The sequence below is a fragment of the Pristiophorus japonicus genome, chromosome 12 (assembly GCF_044704955.1).
Source record: "Pristiophorus japonicus isolate sPriJap1 chromosome 12, sPriJap1.hap1, whole genome shotgun sequence".
Classification (NCBI taxonomy): domain Eukaryota; kingdom Metazoa; phylum Chordata; class Chondrichthyes; family Pristiophoridae; genus Pristiophorus; species Pristiophorus japonicus.
The window spans coordinates 126,175,671-126,193,233 of record NC_091988.1 but is presented as its reverse complement, the minus strand read 5'-3'; the positions used below and the strand labels follow the sequence as shown (position 1 = coordinate 126,193,233).

Sequence of the window (17,563 nt, the reverse complement as noted above, 5' to 3'; positions counted from 1 at the left end):
GCAGGCTAGCTGATTTAAATCTTTAAATAGTGGCTTTTTAAATTCAAAAGTCAAATATTTAGTTGAAAACTCAAAACTGATCAACACTTAACCACCTTCCCAGCCCTGAAGTACTTGACTTTGATGTTTGATTATCCTCTTTCTTGGAATTAAATTCAACATTCCATGTACAAAGGGGACATTACTAGACCTCCACAAGGGAAATCATCAGAAATGATTGTCGATAAAAGGGCTCTTTTAAACCACATTACAGAATTCTGGGAAAACTCAAAGGGTTAGTACTGGAATTCTGGTAAAGAGGACAAGGTCTCACAGTAACATTGAGACAAAGGATTCTGAAAAACAAACTGACAACAAATGTTCCTCATTAAACTTGGAGCTACACAGTACTAAAACTATCAATACTGCAAACCTAACAGTTTAACTGGTGACTACAGCGAAAGTTTAACTCACTTCACTCAGTGTGATACTGAACAATGCAGAGCAGCCAATAGGATGTTGAACTTCATACTCCAAACAGCAGGATAGAAATCAGAGGAGATAGTCAAACTTCATAGTGCCCTGGTCAGACTGTGCCTTACATACAGTTTTGGTCACCAAGAAATAAGAGACACATTCAAGCATTGCAAGCAGTGCAAAGAAGAGCCATGAGGCTAATCTGTAGTGTCATGGATCTGGGAGGTGGTTTGCGGTGGTGTTCCCCAGTGGTCAGTTTTGGGTCCATTACTCTTTGCAATGTTTATAAACGACCTAGACTCCAATATAGGGAGCAGCATTATAAACTTGACCAAGTAGTCGATCATGGTGAGGGTCGTTATAAGCTTCAGGATGACATAGACCGGATTGTGAAATGGGCAGAAGCGTGGCAGATGGAGTTCAATGTGAAGAAGTGTGAAGTGATGCTCTTTGGGAGGACTAATATAGAAATACATGGCATGATTTTGAGAAATGTAGAGCAGAGCATATACACAAATTCTTAAAGGTGGCAAGGTAAGTTGATAAGGTGGTTAAAAAAGCATATGGATTACTTTGGTTTATAAAGAGGATTATAATATAAAAGCAAAGAGATTAAGCTAGAGCTTTATAAATCACTGGAGTACTGTGGACAATTCTGGGCGACCCACTTCAGGAACGATATAAAGGCCTTAGAAAGGGTACAGCAGAGGGTTACCAGATGTTATTGGGAATGAGGGACTTCAGTTATGAGGAGAGGTTGGAAACGTTAGGACTGTTTTCTCCTTGGAACAGAGAAGGGTAAGAGGTGACCTAATATAGGTTTTCAAAATGAGAGGTTTTGATAAGAGTGGATAGACAAAATGTATTCCCTCTGGCGAGTGGGTCAATATATATTAATGATTTGGATGATGAGACTGAGTGCAATGTAGCCAAATTTGCTGATGATACAAAGATAGGTGGGAAAGCAAATTGTGAGGAGGACGCAAAGAATCTACAAAAGGATGTAGGCAGGCTCAGTGAGTGGGCAAAACGTTGGCAGATGGAGTATAATGTGGGAAAATGTGAGGTAATCTCTGGTAGGAGAAATAAAAAAGCTAATTATTATTTAAATGGGGACCGATTACAAAATGCTATAATACAGAGGAATCTGGAGGTTCTTGTACATGAAACGCAAAAAGTTAGCATGCAGGTACAGCAAGTAATCAGGAAGGCACATGGAATGGAGAATCTTAGTGATGAGGACAGATTGGATAGGCTGGGTTTGTTCTCATTGAAACAGAGGAGGTTCAGAGGAGACCTCATCAAGGTGTACAAAATATTGAGGGACCTGGACATAGTGGATCGTAAGGGTCTATTTCCAATGGTGGAGGGGTCTATTACGAGGGGGCATAGTTTTAAGGTGGTTGGTGGAAGGTTTAGAAGGGATTTGAGGGGGGGGGGTGCTTCTTTACACAGAGGGTTGTGGGGATCTGGAACTCGCTGCCTGGAAGAGTGGTGGATGCAGAAACCCTCATTACTTTTAAGAGATGGTTGGATGGGCACTTCTTTAATAATGGACTCCAACATTTTCCCAACTACAGATGTTAGGCTAACTGGTCTATAGTTTCCTGCTTTTTGTCTGCCTCCTTTTTTAAATAGAGGCATTACATTTGCAGTTTTCCAATCTGCTGGGATCTCCCCAGCGGAACCTACAGGGCTACTGACAAAAAGCAGGGATGTGGGACTGATCACAACTGCTCTTTCTAAGAGCCAGCACAGGCAAGATGGGCCGAATGGCCTCCTTCTGAGGTGTAAGTTTCTATGGGGCCAAAATTGGTGAAGGGCATAGGTCGCCCAAGTGCCGTTGAGATACCTGATGGTACTCTGGATGGGGTTTTCAGCAAAAACGGTCCTTGAAAAGGGCAGCCGGCGGCAAAAGAGGGACTTACATCATCAATCTGGGCGGCAGCGGGCGGGAGCTCTCATTCTTGGCGGTAAAGGCACTTGCCGTCCAAGTGCCGCCGAGGATGGAGTCGGGCCCAGGGAGGGTCGAAGAGCTGCAAATAAAAGCATTAAAAAAAAACATCGGGAGACCTTCAGGGGACCCCATCCAGCAAATCGCTGTAAAGGAAAAAATTTTAAATTGTTTACTGACTTTTATTTCCAGCTCTTCATACTCACCATCGGACCAAGACCAACCTCCAGTCCACCCCCATTCTGGCACCGACTGCCGCCCGCACCGACCTGGCAGCTTGGCGGGTGGGAGTCCACTTACGCCACTTGGCCGTCTGCTAACGTCAGCGGGTGGTTCCGGCGGCTCTCCCCTCCCGCCTGCTCCACACCAAACCAAAACTGGCACTGGCCGCAACTCGAGGAAAAATGTCGGCAGCAGTGGGCGGTAAGGCCATCAATTTCAACAACTATGATTCTATGATCTGGATTATGAGGAAATAGTGGAGAAACTTGGCTTGATTAGCCTGGAATGGAGGCATTCTTAGAGAAGATGTTATAGAAGCTTTTAAGATTCTAGAAAATGTTAATCCAGAATGTTACTTTAAATTCAACTGCACGAGTTGAACTAGGATATAGGTTTTAAGGGTAATAGTATTCAAATGGCTAACGTACATTGACAGAAAAGGGCTGATATAATGCATTACGATAAGAGAAGTTACCCTGAGTTAGAAACTCAGACAGGCACTTCACTGCAGACAGGTCGCCAAGGCAACAATGAGAAGACATTCCTCGGAGCCCAATCGTTGGAACATTAACGAGATCATTTCAAAATGATGCGGTGTTTTAATAGAGTAAATAGGGAGAAACAGTTCCACTGGTGTGCAGGTGAGAAACCAGAGGACATAATATATAAATGCGTCTTCTTTTATAGATTTACAGTAATTAGCAAAAGAGCCAAAGGTGAGATGAGGAGAATTTCTTTTTATGCAGCGAGTTGACTGCACTGCCTGTAAGGGTGGCGGAAGCAGATTTAATAGTAACTTTCAAAAGGGAATTGGATGTATACTTGAAGGGGGAAAAAGAGCCGACACAGGGACATGCTGCTCCACCATGTCACTTTATCAACGAGTACCATGTGGAGAAAGGTGGCATTGTCAGTGAGTACCAACTCTCTCATCCCCAGGACTGCAGAGCAATGCTGCAAAAGTTTCAATCACCTGATAAGAGCAATGTAACAAAGGTAATTGTGGTGGACTTCAATCTTCACATAGACTGGACAAATCAAATTGGTAAAGGTAGTGTGGAGGACGAGTTCATAGAATGCATTCGGGACAGTTTCCTAGAACAATATGTCATGGAATCAACCAGGGAACAGGCTATTTTAGATCTTGTATTGTGTAATCAGCAATTTCACAGTAAAGGATCCTCTGGGGCAGAGTGATCATAATACGATAGAATTTCAAACTACATTAAAGAATGACTTGCCGAAGTCCGAAACTAGAGTCTTAAACTTAAATAAAGCCAATTCATCATCATCAGCATATCACGGGCAGTCCCTCGAAATCAAGGAAGACTTGCTTCCACTCTAAAAATGAGTCCAATATGGGAATTACAGTCCCTGTCACAGGTGGGACAGACAGTCATTGAAGAAAAGGGTGGGTGGGACAGGTTTACCTCACGCTCCTTCCGCTGCCTGTGCTTAGATTCTGCATGCTCTCGGCGATGAGACTCGAGGCGCTCAACGCCCTCCTGGATGCACTTCCTCCACTTAGGGCAGTCTTTGGCCAGGGATTCCTAGGTGTCAGTGGGGATGTTGCTTTGAAGGTGCCCTGAATGAGGGTCTCCAGCTCCACGTCCAAAAATTGGCTTGCTCTCCATGACCTTCAATGCAAGGCCTTTCCTCCTCAGGGCCTTTGACGAGCTGACTCGTTGGTTGCTAATGCCCATAAGGGTGAATTGCTCCATGTGACCAGCGCCTCAATCCACCCACCCACACCGCTGCAAAGTACCAATTCGGAAGGGTAATTACTGCTGGAGACCATTTAAACAAAAAGGTGAAAATCGTTCCATTGGCTGCCACAGGCGGGAAGTGCACCAGCTTTCTGTCAGCACTAAATTTCGGCCCCAGAGAGTTGGGATAAAGGGTAGGTACTCCGATTGGTGGGAGGTAACAGATGATGTTCGGGGGCCTCATTATATTTATTCATGGCTTGGATGAAGGAATAGAGAACTGTATATCCAAGTTTGCAAATGAAACTAAGATAGGAGGTACAATAACTTATGTAGATGGGATCAGGAACTTAAAAAAGGACATTGCTAGCCTGTGTGAGTAGACAAAATTATGGCAAATCGGGTAGTGTGAGGTCATTCACTTTGGATCCAAGAACGATAAATCGGAGTAATTTCTAAATGGTGAGAAACTATAAAGGCTGTAAAGGAGCAAAGAGATTTGGGAGTTCATGCACAAAAATCATTAATCACCAGTGGACAGATACAAAAATCAATGAAAAAGACTAATGGAATGTTGGCCTTTATCTCGAGAGCTGGAACAGGAAGGGAAGACTACGTGTGCGGGAAGTGTATCCACCTCCAGCTCCTGACGGACTGCGTTGCGGAATTGGATCTGAAGGTGGATTCACGATGCTGAGAATGACGTGAATAGCACGTTTAGTGAGTTGGTCTTACCGCAGGTAAAGTGTCCACAGCCAGATAGGGAATGGAAGACCAGCAAGAAGAGCAGTGCAAGGAAGATAGTGCAGGGATCCCCTGTGGTCATCCCCCTGCAAAACAGATACACCGCTTTGAGTACTGTTGAGGGGGATGACTCATCAGGGGGGAGCAGCAGCAGCCAAGTTCATGGCACCGTGGCTGGCTCTGCTGCACAGGAGGGCAGGAAAAAGAGTGGGAGAGTGATAGTGATAGGGGATTCAATAGTAAGGGGAATAGATAGGCAATTCTGCGGCCGCAACCGAGACTCCAGGATGGTACGTTGCCTCCCTGGTGCAAGGGTCATGGATGTCTCGGAGCGGGTGCAGGACATTCTGAAAAGGGAGGGTGAACAGCCAGTTGTCATGGTGCACATTGGTACCAACTATATAGGTAAAAAACGGGATGAGGTCTTATGAGATGAATTTAAAGAGCTTGGAGCGAAATTAAAAAGTAGGACCTCAAAAGTAGTAATCTCGGGATTGCTACCAGTGCCACGTGCTAGTCAGAGTAGGAATCGCAGGATAGCGCAGATGAATACGTGGCTTGAGCAGTGGTGCAGCAGGGAGGGATTCAAATTCCTGGGGCATTGGAACCGGTTCAGGGGGATGTGGGACCGGTACAAACCGGACGGTCTGCACCTAGGCAGGACCGAAACCAATGTCCTAGGAGGAGTGTTTGCTAGTGCTGTTGGGGAGGAGTTAAACTAATATGGCAGGGGGATGGGAACCAATGCAGGGAGACAGAGGGAAACAAAATGGAGACAGGAGCAAAAGACAGAAAGGAGATGAGTAAAAGTGGAGGGCAGAGAAACCCAAGACAAAAAACAAAAAGGGCCACTTTGCAGCAAAATTCGAAAGGGTCTAAGTGTGTTAAAAAGGCGAGCCTGAAGGCTCTGTGCCTCAATGCGAGGAGTATTCGGAATAAGGTGGACGAATTAACTGTGCAGATAGCGGATACGAGAGGAAGCTTGCAGGGAACATTAAAATGGACTGCAAAAGCTTCTATAGATATTAAAGGGAAAAAGGTTAGTAAAGACAAACGTAGGTCCCCTGCAGTTAGAATCAGGGGAAGTCATAACTGGGAACAAAGAAATGTCAGACCAATTGAACAAGTACTTTGGTTCGGTATTCACTAAGGAGGACACAAACAACCTTCCGGATATAAAAGGGGTCAGAGGGTCTAGTAAGAAGGAGGAACTGAGGGAAATCCTTATTAGTCGGGAAATTGTGTTGAGGAAATTGATGGGATTGACGGCCGATAAATCCCCAGGGCCTGATGGTCTGCATCCCAGAGTACTTAAGGAGGTGGCCTTGGAAATAGCGGATGCATTGACAGTCATTTTCCAACATTCCATAGACTCTGGATCAGTTCCTCTGGAGTGGAGGGTAGCCAATGTAACCCCACTTTTTAAAAAAGGAGGGAGAGAGAAAACAGGGAATTATAGACCGGTCAGCCTGACATCGGTAGTGGGTAAAATGATGGAATCAATTATTAAGGATGTCATAGAAGCGCATTTGGAAAGACGTGACATGATAGGTCCAAGTCAGCATGGATTTGTGAAAGGGAAATCATGCTTGACAAATCTTATGGAATTTTTTGAGGATGTTTCCAGTAGAGTGGACAAGGGAGAACCAGTTGAGGTGGTGTATTTGGACATTCAGAAGGCTTGCGACAAGGTCCCACACAAGAGATTAATGTGCAAAGTTGAAGCACATGGGATTGGGGGTAGTGTGCTGACATGGATTGAGAACTGGTTGTCAGACAGGAAGCAAAGAGTAGGAGTAAATGGGGACTTTTCAGAATGGCAGGCAGTGAATAGTGGGGTACCGCAAGATTCTGTGCTGGGGCCCCAGCTGTTTACATTGTACATTAATGATTTAGACGAGGGGATTAAATGTAGTATCTCCAAATTTGCAGATGACACTAATTGGGTGGCAGTGTGGGCTGCGAGGAGGATGCTATGAGGCTGCAGAGTGACTTGGATAGGTTAGGTGAGTGGGCAAATGCATGGCAGATGCAGTATAATGTGGATAAATGTGAGGTTATTCACTTTGGCGGTAAAAACAGAGAGACAGACTATTATCTGAATGGTGACAGGTTAGGAAAAGGGGAGGTGCAACGAGACCTGGGTGTCATGGTACATCAGTCATTGAAGGTTGGCATGCAGGTGCAGCAGGTGGTTAAGAAAGCAAATGGCATGTTGGCCTTCATAGTGAGGGGATTTGAGTACAGGGCAGGGAGGTCTTACTACAGTTGTACAGGGCCTTGGTGAGGCCACACCTGGAGTATTGTGTACAGTTTTGGTCTCCTAACTTGAGGAAGGACATTATTGCTATTGAGGGAGTGCAGCGAAGGTTCACCAGACTGATTCCTGGGATGGCGACCCTGACCTGTCAAGAAAGACTGGATCAACTGGGCTTGTATTCACTGGAGTTCAGACGAATGAGAGGGGATCTCACAGAAACGTTCAAAATTCTGACGGGTTTAGACAGGGTAGATGCAGGAAGAATGTTCCCAATGTTGCGGAAGTCCAGAACCAGGGGTCACAGCCAAAGGATAAGAGATACGCCATTTAGGACCGAGATGAGGAGAAACTTCTTCACCCAGTGAGTGGTGAACCTGTGGAATTCTCTACCACGGAAAGTTGTTGAGGCCAATTCACTAAATATATTCAAAAAGGAGTTAGATGTAGTCCTTACTACTAGGGGGATCAAGGGGTATGGCAAGAAAGCAGGAATGGGGTATTGAAGCTGCACGTTCAGCCATAAACTCATTGAAAGGTGGTGCAGGCTCGACGGGCCGAATTGCCTACTCCTGCACCTATTTCCTATGTTTCTATGAAGTGATGCCTCGTTATAGTGAGCCTTGGTCAGACCACACCTAGAGCACTGGGTACAGTTCCGGGCACTGTACCTCAGGGAGGATACAATGGCCTAGGATGGGGGTGCAGCAAGTTACTCAACCTCCTTCCCGTTAAGCACAAAACAATTACTTGTAAGGAACAGACTTTATTCTTCCAATATAAATGATCAATCCATACACTACAAAAGGTACTTTGGGTTCCTTTTGCTCCTGCTACCTGATTTATCCTTGCGATCGCCACCCTTTTATACACTGGTTGTTTACTTCAACCTTCACACTGCGAACTCCTCCTAACTCCCTTGTTATTAGGTCCCTCGCAACTTATGCTTAGCTATCTCTTGACTCTTTCAAGGACAGCATGTTTATTTCAAGCACCCTGTATTCTGACTATACTGTGGACTACAATTTTTTGATCACTCATGGTTAATAGCCGGCATGCCCTTGCGTTCCCCTAAGCTGACATCTGAAGTGGAACAGAACATTTTGTTCATATTTCATCTCGCCTTGTATTTCCAGGCAACCTGCTGGATCGAATAGGTTAAATCGGAAGAAACTATTTCCTCTGGTAGGGAATCAAGAATAAGAGAACATAATCTTAAAATTAGGGCTAGGCCATTTGGGATTGAAATCAAGAAGCATTTTTTTTTCGCAGAAAAGGTGGGTGAAATCAGGAACTCTCTCTCCAAAAGGCTGTGGATGCTAGGATATTGGAGCTTTGAAGACTAGGATCGATAGATTTTGTTATGTACGGGTATCAAAGGATATGGAGCAATGGCAGGTTATCTGGGTTGATATACAGATCAGCCATGATCTACTTGAACGGCAGAACAGGCTCTATAGGTGAATGGTCAATTGCTGTTAGAATTGTCTAGTTGAGCTGCAAATCAGATGTTCTACTGCCCTATTGGGTGTGGGTCCCCAGCATTTAATTATTACTTAGCTTAAGTGATGACCATTGCAACATTTTGGGAACAATTGTGGTCCTGGTTTTTCGGTGGAAACGCATTGTAAATAATGCAGAACCTACCGCCCTGCCCCCCGCCATTTTGTACTTGACACAAAGCACCCATCCGAAATAGGGGGGAGCCCCAGAAATGCTGCCCAATAAGGGTCCCTGATGTTTTAGTGCTGGCTCGGAGTCTGTTCCTTCAAGCCTTGTACTCTGCACATTGTGACCCTTGACGACCCTCCTCTGACCCAAATTACCTGCAGTCCTCCCTCGCTCTGACGTTGATAGGACTCCGAATCAAATGGAAGAAGCTTGTCCTGTGCCTATTACACCACTGATACTTGGACTTGAGTGGCCTAACCAGTGGAGCTTTAAAGAAAAATGTTCAAAAACAACCCCATTGATGCATGATCATCTGCAGCCCTCCCTCAGGATCAACTTCCTTTGATGGAGCCACCAAATCTCCTGCTCCAAAAACAGAAGCAGTTCGCTGAAGGAATACAAATGAGGCCCGGGCATGAATTTGGTTCGAGTATCGAATCGCTTCCATCAGCAGGTGGTGAGGTCTTCCTGACCATCCCCTGTCCAATGGAATTAACCATTGCAGGTTTGGGCTCCACAATGCAGGTGGGTGTAAGAGCCCTGGAAAAAGTGCACCACAGATTTTGCAGGATGATGCTGAGGATGTGGTTCTGTGTTGCAAAGAAAGGATAGAGCAACGAGAGCTGTTTCCTCTAAAACAAATAGATCACGGGGGGATTTGACAGAGCTAAACAAGGTTATTTCCTTCATAAGTAACATGACCTGAACATTAGCACAAGATACATAAAAGGGGAGATTAGAAGAAACTTCTTTCGCACAGTGGGCGTAATTTGTACTTTCAGAGCCGGGCGAAAAATGGGTGCTCGCATATTAGAGAACTCTCCCATCTTACACCTCACCCCATTTTTTTTGAAGAAAATGAGTTACTAGAACATGGAATGCTTTGTCACCTTCAAATCGATTAAAGCATCCAAAAAAAACAAAAGACAAGTTTTTGGAGAAAAGCAGACTATGCAAAATCATCCACAAGAGGTTTAAATTCAGCACAGGAAAGTAGGGCCAAGTGACGTCCTCTTGTATTAAACCTTTCTATGAATCTGCTATCCTTGAAAAACAAAGACATTTTACCTTAAAATTATCATATTTATGCAATTCATTACTGGTAAATTGCAAGGGAACTTGCACCGAAGCTTACCAATGCTATAAGCCTCCCAATTGTGGAGCCACTAAGAATTCAGACCATCGTTAATCTAATCAGAGATCACTGTTAATTTACAGACTGCATTAATAAACGTAATAATCTTTTGTACTCAGCACAATCAAATGCAATTTGATTTGTGATGCTGATGACAAATAAAATTCTACTTTTAATGTTTCAATTGTACTGTGCAAAAACAAGCAATTTTTTTTCATCTAAGTAAAAGATCATTTACAGTAGAAATATTCCGAGGCAGATACTAATCTACAGACAATATCATTTTGCAGACAAACTGGATTACCTTGCTGGAAAGTATATTTCATACATGAAGTTTGTCTTTCCAGAGTACTACAGCTGGATGCAGGGCTGTCTGAAACCCAACACCTCTTCCTGGATAAAGGTCTCTGATCTTTGTGGATACTCTCTAAAAGACCAGGTAATCTAGAAATATTAAAAAATACTTGTTTGTCTAGTTAAATTCAAAGCATAATTTCATTTTTAATGTCAGGTAACAAAACAGGATGAACCAAGGAAACTATGACAAGGGGAGCATTTGACATCACTTAATGCTCGAATGAGGAGAAATGTTTTTGCTCAGAGGGTGGTGAACCTGTGGAATTCTCTACCACAGAAGGCTGTGGAGGCCAAGTCACTGAATATATTTAAGAGGGAGATAGATAGATTTCTAGAAATAAAAGGCATCAAGGGATATGGGGAAAAAGCGGAAATATGGGGCCAAGTTTCGGCCTGAGTTGCTCGTTTTTTTGGAGCGACTGGTTTAGAATAAAGTGTCTTAGAAATTGCAATTCTCGGCATTTAGTTTGCTCCAGTTCTAGTCAGTTAGAACAGTTTCAGTTTGGAACATTTTTTTTTTAAAGGGAGCGTGTCCGGCCACTTACGCCCGTTTTGAAAGTTTAGGCAGTGAAAACTTACTCCAAACTAACTTAGAATGGAGTAAGTGTAGATTTTTGTACGCTCAGAAAAACCTTGCCTACACTTATAAATCAGGCATAGGGAATGGGGGGGCGTAGGGAATGGGGGGGGGGGGGTTTAAAGGGAAGTTTACAAACATTAAACACTTCAGTTTTACAAATAAAGAGCCATCATCAACAATAAATGATAAATACATCAATAAATCAACCAATAAATCAATCAAAAAAATTTATAAAAAATAAAAAAAAATTAAAAATCAATAAATAAAAAATGCTCTATTCACTGACTGCAGCACCACCCGAGCCCTCCAACAGCGTGCTGGGACAGGACCCCAACAGTGTGTGTCTCTCTCTGTCTGTCTGTGTGTCTCTCTCTGTCCGTCAGTGTCTATGTGATTCTGACAGCGAGGGGAGGGGGGAGTGGAGGGAGAGGGGCAGAGGAGAGGGAGGGAGGGGCAGAGAGGAGAGGGATGGAGGGAGGAGAGGGAGAGAAGAGGGAGGGGGAGAGGGAGAGGAGAGGGAGGGGAGAGGGAGGGGAAGAGGAGAGGGAGGGAGGGGTGAATAGGAGAGGGAGGGAGGGGGGGAAGAGGAGAGGGAGGGAGGGAGGGGGAGAGGGGAGAGGGGAGAGAGAAGAGGGAGGGAGGGAAGGGAAGAGGAGAGGGAGGGAGGGAGGGGGGGGGGGAGAGGAGGGGGGGGGGGAAGAGGAGAGGGAGGAGGCAAGCCGGGCCCAAGACTTTGGGCGGGGCCCGCTCCCAGCAAGATGCCAGGCGGGCGGGCCCCGCCGAAGGAGTTAGAGGTAGGTGGCCGGGGGAAGCCAGAGCTGGTGGCGGGGGGGTCATCGGAACGGGAGCTGTTGGGGGGGGGGGGGGGAGTGGAGCAGGAGCTGGGGTGGGGAGGTCGGAGCGGGAGCTGCGGGGGGTCCAGGGGGGAGCAGAGCGGGAGCTGGGGGGGCAGGCTGGGGGGGAGCGGTGCGGGAGCTGGGGGTGGGGGATGTGAGGGGTTGAGAGAGCCAGCTGGAGCCAGAGCAGGAGCTGGACGAGGGAGGTGCAGCCTGATCCTCACAGCCCCAGTGAGGCCATTTGGCCAGGGCTAGGGGCTGCGTGCTTCGGCCCCTCCCACACAGTTTTGGGCGCCTGGAGCTACTGCACATGCGGGCCCACTGTAGCGCGCCTGTGCAGAGGTCCCGGCACTGTTTTCAGCGCAGGGACCTGGCTCCGCCCCCCCACAGCTTGTGCTGCGCTGCGCCGAGCTGCAAAGGACCTGCAGGGAGACGGAGAATCTGCAGGTATTTTTTAGGCGCACTTTCGGGTACGAGAAACGGGCGTCCAGGTCGGGGCTGCGCCGTTCTAGGCGCGGCCCGAACCTTGGGCCCATGGTGTTGAGATAGAGAATCAGCCATGATCATATTGAACGGCGGTGCAGACTCGAAGGGCCGAACGGCCGACTACTGCTCCTATTTTCTATGTTTCTATGAAGCACATGAAGACTTGAGAAAGGCACGAGTTACCAATAGGAGAGCATGGGAACTCCCCGTGCCGAGTACATGCACAGACAACCTTAGTGCACTTCAACTTCTGCAGGCAAATAATAGAGGACTGAGTCCACAAGTACCACAGCTAATATACAAAAGTTCGATGCTGGGATTCTGGATAAACTCTCTCTCATATCTTCATTACAACAGTAACTACACTTCAAAAGTACTTAATTGTGATATACATCAATGATGTGGACTTGATTGTAGGGGGTATGATTAAGAAGTTTGCAGATGATCCCAAAAATTGGCTGTGAGGTTGATAATGAAGAAGAAAACTGTAGATTGCAGGAAGAGATCAATGAACTGGTCAGGTGGGCAGAACAGTGGCAAATGGAATTCAATCCGGAGAAGTGTGAGGTAATGCATTTGGGGAGGGAATACACATTAAATGGTAGGACACTGAGAGGTGTAGAGGAACAAAGGGACCTTGGAGTGCATATCCACAGATCCCTGAAGGTAGCAGGCCAGGTAGATAAGGTGGTGAAGAAGATATACGGAATACTTGCCTTTATTAGTCAAGGTATGGAATATAAGAGCAAGGAGGTTATGCTTGAACTGTATAAAACACTGGTTAGTCCATAGCTGGAGTACTGCGTGCAGTTCTGGTCACCACATTACAGGAAAGATGTGATTGCACTGGAGAGGGTACAGAGGAGATTTACAAGGATGTTGCTGGACTGAAGAATAATAGCTATGAGGAACGAGTGGATAGGCTGGGTTTGTTTTCCTTGAAACCGAGGAGGCTCAATTGAGACCTCATTGAGGTGTATATTATGAGGGGCCTAGATATAGTGGATAGAAAGGGCCTATTTCCCTTAGCAGAGAGGTCAAAGCCAGTGGACATAGATTTAAAGTAATTGCTAGGAGGTTTAGAGGGGATTTGAGGGGGAATTTTTACACCCAGAGGGTGATGAGGGTCTGGAACTCACTGCCTGAAAGGTTGGTAGAGGCAGAAACCCTCACCACATTTAGGAAGTACTTGGATAGGCACTTGAAGTGCTGTAACCTACAGGGTTACGGACCTAGAGCTGGAAAGTGGGATTAGGCTGAATAGCCTCTTGTTGGCCGGCACGGACACGATGGGCCGAAATGGCCTCCTTCCGTGCTGTGAACTTCTATGATCTGACAAACAGCAATGAAATAAATGACCAGATAATCTTTCCCAAATATTGATTGGGCTACCGGGAATAACTCTTCTGCTCTTCTTCGAAATAGCGCCATGGGATCTTTTATCAGTAGGCGTTAGGAACCGAATTTCGACCCCATTGTATATGGTACATGGTTTAATGTCTCAACCGAAAGATGGCACTTCCAACAATGCAGCACTCCCTCAGTACTGTACTGGAGTGTCAGCCTGGCCTATGGACTCAAGTCTCTGGAGTAGGATTTGAACCCAAAGCCTTCTGACTCAGTGGCAAGAATGCTACCAACTGAGCCACGGTTAACACATTTACCATAAACTTTTTTAAGGCAGCCAACTAAAACAGGCTTTAGTCCCTTGCAATTCCTATATTACAGCAGGGAAGGGGCCTTTGAATGCAGTAGCGCTACATGGCCCAGTGTGCAGTGTTGCTGAAGTCTCCGCACCCCCCCCCCCCCCCCGCTGCCGATTACGCCCAAGAAGCACTTGATTTAGCGCTCCACTTCCTTCTAGGAGCGCAAACGGCAATTTTTTTTTAAGTTTGAAATATGGTGCTAATTTTTCAAACTTTTAAAAATTAGCTCCACAGACGGGGGGAGCGATAGTGAATTTCTCCCCCTTTGTATTTATAAAAAACCTTTCATGTTCTCATAACATCCCACAGCTTCACAGCCAATGAATCATGTTTCACTGTTACATAGGCAAATGCTGGACCCAACTGGACCCATAAACAGCAAATGTGATAAACGACAAGCTAATCTGTTTTTAGTGTTGTTAGTAAAGGGGAAATGTAGGGCAGGACACTTTGTCTGCTCTTCTTTGAATCGTATATAGGGTTTTCTGCATCTATCTCAACAAACAAGGCTTCAGTTAAACATCTAATCTGAAAGATGGCACCTTTAATACAAGACTGGAGTGTCAGCCATGCTCAAAGCCTGGAGTAAGGATTGAACCCACAACCTTCTAGCTCAGAGGTAAGAGACATTCTGTTACCTTTCACTACCGTCAGTGGAGCAACTCGGACATCAACAAATAAAATCGCTTGTTTAAACTTCAAACAAATGTTGTGAATTTTTAATTGTGTCTATATAATATACAATGGGGCCAAAGTTGGGTTGCTAAGACCTGCTGATAACGCCGGTGTTAACTGCAAGTTGGGCAACTGAGTGGCGCTGGGTGCTGGTCATGCCTGACGCGAAATTTGGTCGTCATTTTTTAAGGACGTTAAAATGTTATGTCCCGCCTGGCTAACGCCATGGAAATCATGACGTCAGTACGCATGCAACGCCTCCTTGGCACCCTTCTCGCCACATTCACTTTTGCCGCCTCACTTAACGGCTGGCGTCAATGATGTCTCAAAAATTGGACTGCACAAATCCGGGGCGTTATTTAAAGGGAGTTGTAGCCGGGGCACAGAGGCCTCGGTCAGTGCTGCGTTTGATGTTCACACAGACAGTAGGGTGTTGGCGTCGTATTGCTGTTGACTCATCAGATTTACTGCGAGTATCTGGGACACATTGGCTGCCATCTCGGCTAAATTTCAAATCTCCATTTCACTGTGACCTGTGCCAAGTGATGGGGCAGTGATCACGCACCACGTCATCCTGCAGCGCCGATTGAAAGGGGCCGGCTGTAGAGACAGCAAATGTGGATCCTCCCCAGAGGAGAGGCCCCACACGGCGGGCAGGAGGTCGTACACTCACAGGGTTTATTACACGCATTACTCTTATCCTGAGATGTCCCAGGAACAGTGCTCAAGAAAGCTGAGGTTCTGCAAGGAGGTGGTGACCGAGCTTTGCAACCTTCTGCGGACATACCTGGCAGCTGACAGCGGCACCAGGACCTCGCTGTCAGTGGCAGTGAAAGTGACGATAGCCCTTCACGCCTATGCTACCGGCTCCTTCCAGTCTCCTATAGGCGATATATGCAACATCCCGCACTTTGCAGTACATTGCTGCATTCGCCAGGTGACCGACGTTCTCTACGGCAAACAATTGGACTACATCAAGTTCAGCAAGTCAGGGAAAGACCAGGATAAGCGCACCCGTGGCTTTGCCAGGATAGCGGGCTTCCCCAGGGTTCAAGGAGCCATTGATTGTACACATGTGGCATTGAGGGATCCACCCCACAATGGAGAGATCTTTCGGAATCTCAAGGGATTCCACTCCCTCAACGTACAGCCGGTCTGTGATCACGGGCACATTATCCTCGCTGTCAATGCCCGATATCCTGGCAGCTGCCACGATGCCTTCATCCTGCGGGAGACCACTGTGCCACGACTTTCAAGCCACCAGATGAAGTCCATGGCTGGCTCCTGTGCGACAACGGACATGGTGTGGCCCTCTAGCTGATGAGACATCTCCGCAATCCAACCACCCCTGCTGAGCAGTGCTACAACACCAGCCATACCACAACCCGGGCTATTATCGAGCAAACTATCGGGGTTCTGAAGCAGCGTTTCCGCTGCCTTGATGGCTCTGGAGGGGCATTTCATTACTCAGTTGATAGTCTCCATGTTCACCATTGTCTGCTGCATGCTGCACAACCTGGGCACTATGAGGGGCCAGCCATTATCACCAGGGATGGATGATCCACCTCAGGGGGAGAACGACGATGAGGAGTAAGACGAGGAGCGTCAGCCAAGGAGGAAACAGCATGACACTGCTGTGGCTGGAAGTGCTGCTCGTCAAAGACTCATTGCTCATCGAATCCAATGAATGAGTCTTGATGTGCCGAATGGCCAGCCTATACACGTGGGCACCAACTCAACACATCGCTACACACCCTGCAGCCCTCCGTCTTTAATAATCAGTGCATCATGTGAACAATCCAAACTTGGCTTATTGCAAACATAAATCACGTGTGCTGTAAACAAGCACAAGACAACAACTTCACCCCAACACATCAACATGGCCACAAAACCCCTTCAAACATTCTCATAGACATCCAAGTGTAACTAGTGACATCAGTTCATTTTGTAACAAGGTGGCCATCTCTGGCGAGTACCAAACAATTGTTACATCATTCATCCAAGTGCAACAATTTATATTAGCTCACAGTGCAACAACCTAGATATCTCTGTTAACTATCAAGCAAGTGTTTGATGGGCCACACAAGTTCACCTAGTTTTAAAAGCTCTAGGGCTAGATTTTATACTTCTGTGCTTATCACCCAAAAATGGGCTTTATTTCCACGTGGGTGGTAAAAATGGGTTTTCAGATCGCCGGCTTCTCGACGATTCTCAAAGCACATAGTCACCATTTTTAAAATTTGGCATTACCGCGAGCGATATGAAATGGGCGGTAGCGTTAAATCTCGCTGACCTTCTGCCGTAAAGTGCCGCCGTCCTTAGCAACGGCATGGCAGCGCTCGATTCCCGCGATTCAGGAGGTCAAGGGTCATCATGGCATGCGCAGAAGAGGAGACAGAGAGAGAGGGAGCTGAGAGGGACTGAAGGCGTGTGTTGGTGTGGTGTGGCTGTTTTGGGAACAAGGAGGGAGAGTTTAGAGCTTTACAGCAAATTGGGAAACAAAAATTTGCTGTTAACCAGCCACATATTTGCCAGAATTTACCCTATAATGGAGGGAGAGGAGGAGGCATCACAGCACGCTGTGGAGACTGACGTTGGAGAGAGCAGTGAGGTTGCAGAAGAGCACAAAAGAACGAGGAGGTTCTCGGATGAGGCAAATGCCTCCCTCCTGCAGGAGGTCGAGTCACGCTGGGGTGATTTGACACAGAGAGGGCGTGGGAAGCCTACCCCAAAGGCCTAACACCAATGCCGCAAACGATGGAACGACCTTGCGGGATC

The 17,563-nt window shown here is 46.5% G+C and overlaps 1 protein-coding gene across 1 annotated transcript in view; it reads right to left on the bottom strand.

Annotated features, from left to right (window-relative positions):
- Positions 1-17,563, bottom strand: part of sycp2 (synaptonemal complex protein 2) — a 1,164,109-nt gene that overhangs the window by 443,436 nt on the left and 703,110 nt on the right. The window contains exon 22 of the mRNA XM_070894856.1: positions 10,450-10,589. Coding sequence (XP_070750957.1) covers positions 10,450-10,589 — 140 coding nt within the window. The remainder of the gene's footprint in view (positions 1-10,449; positions 10,590-17,563) is intronic.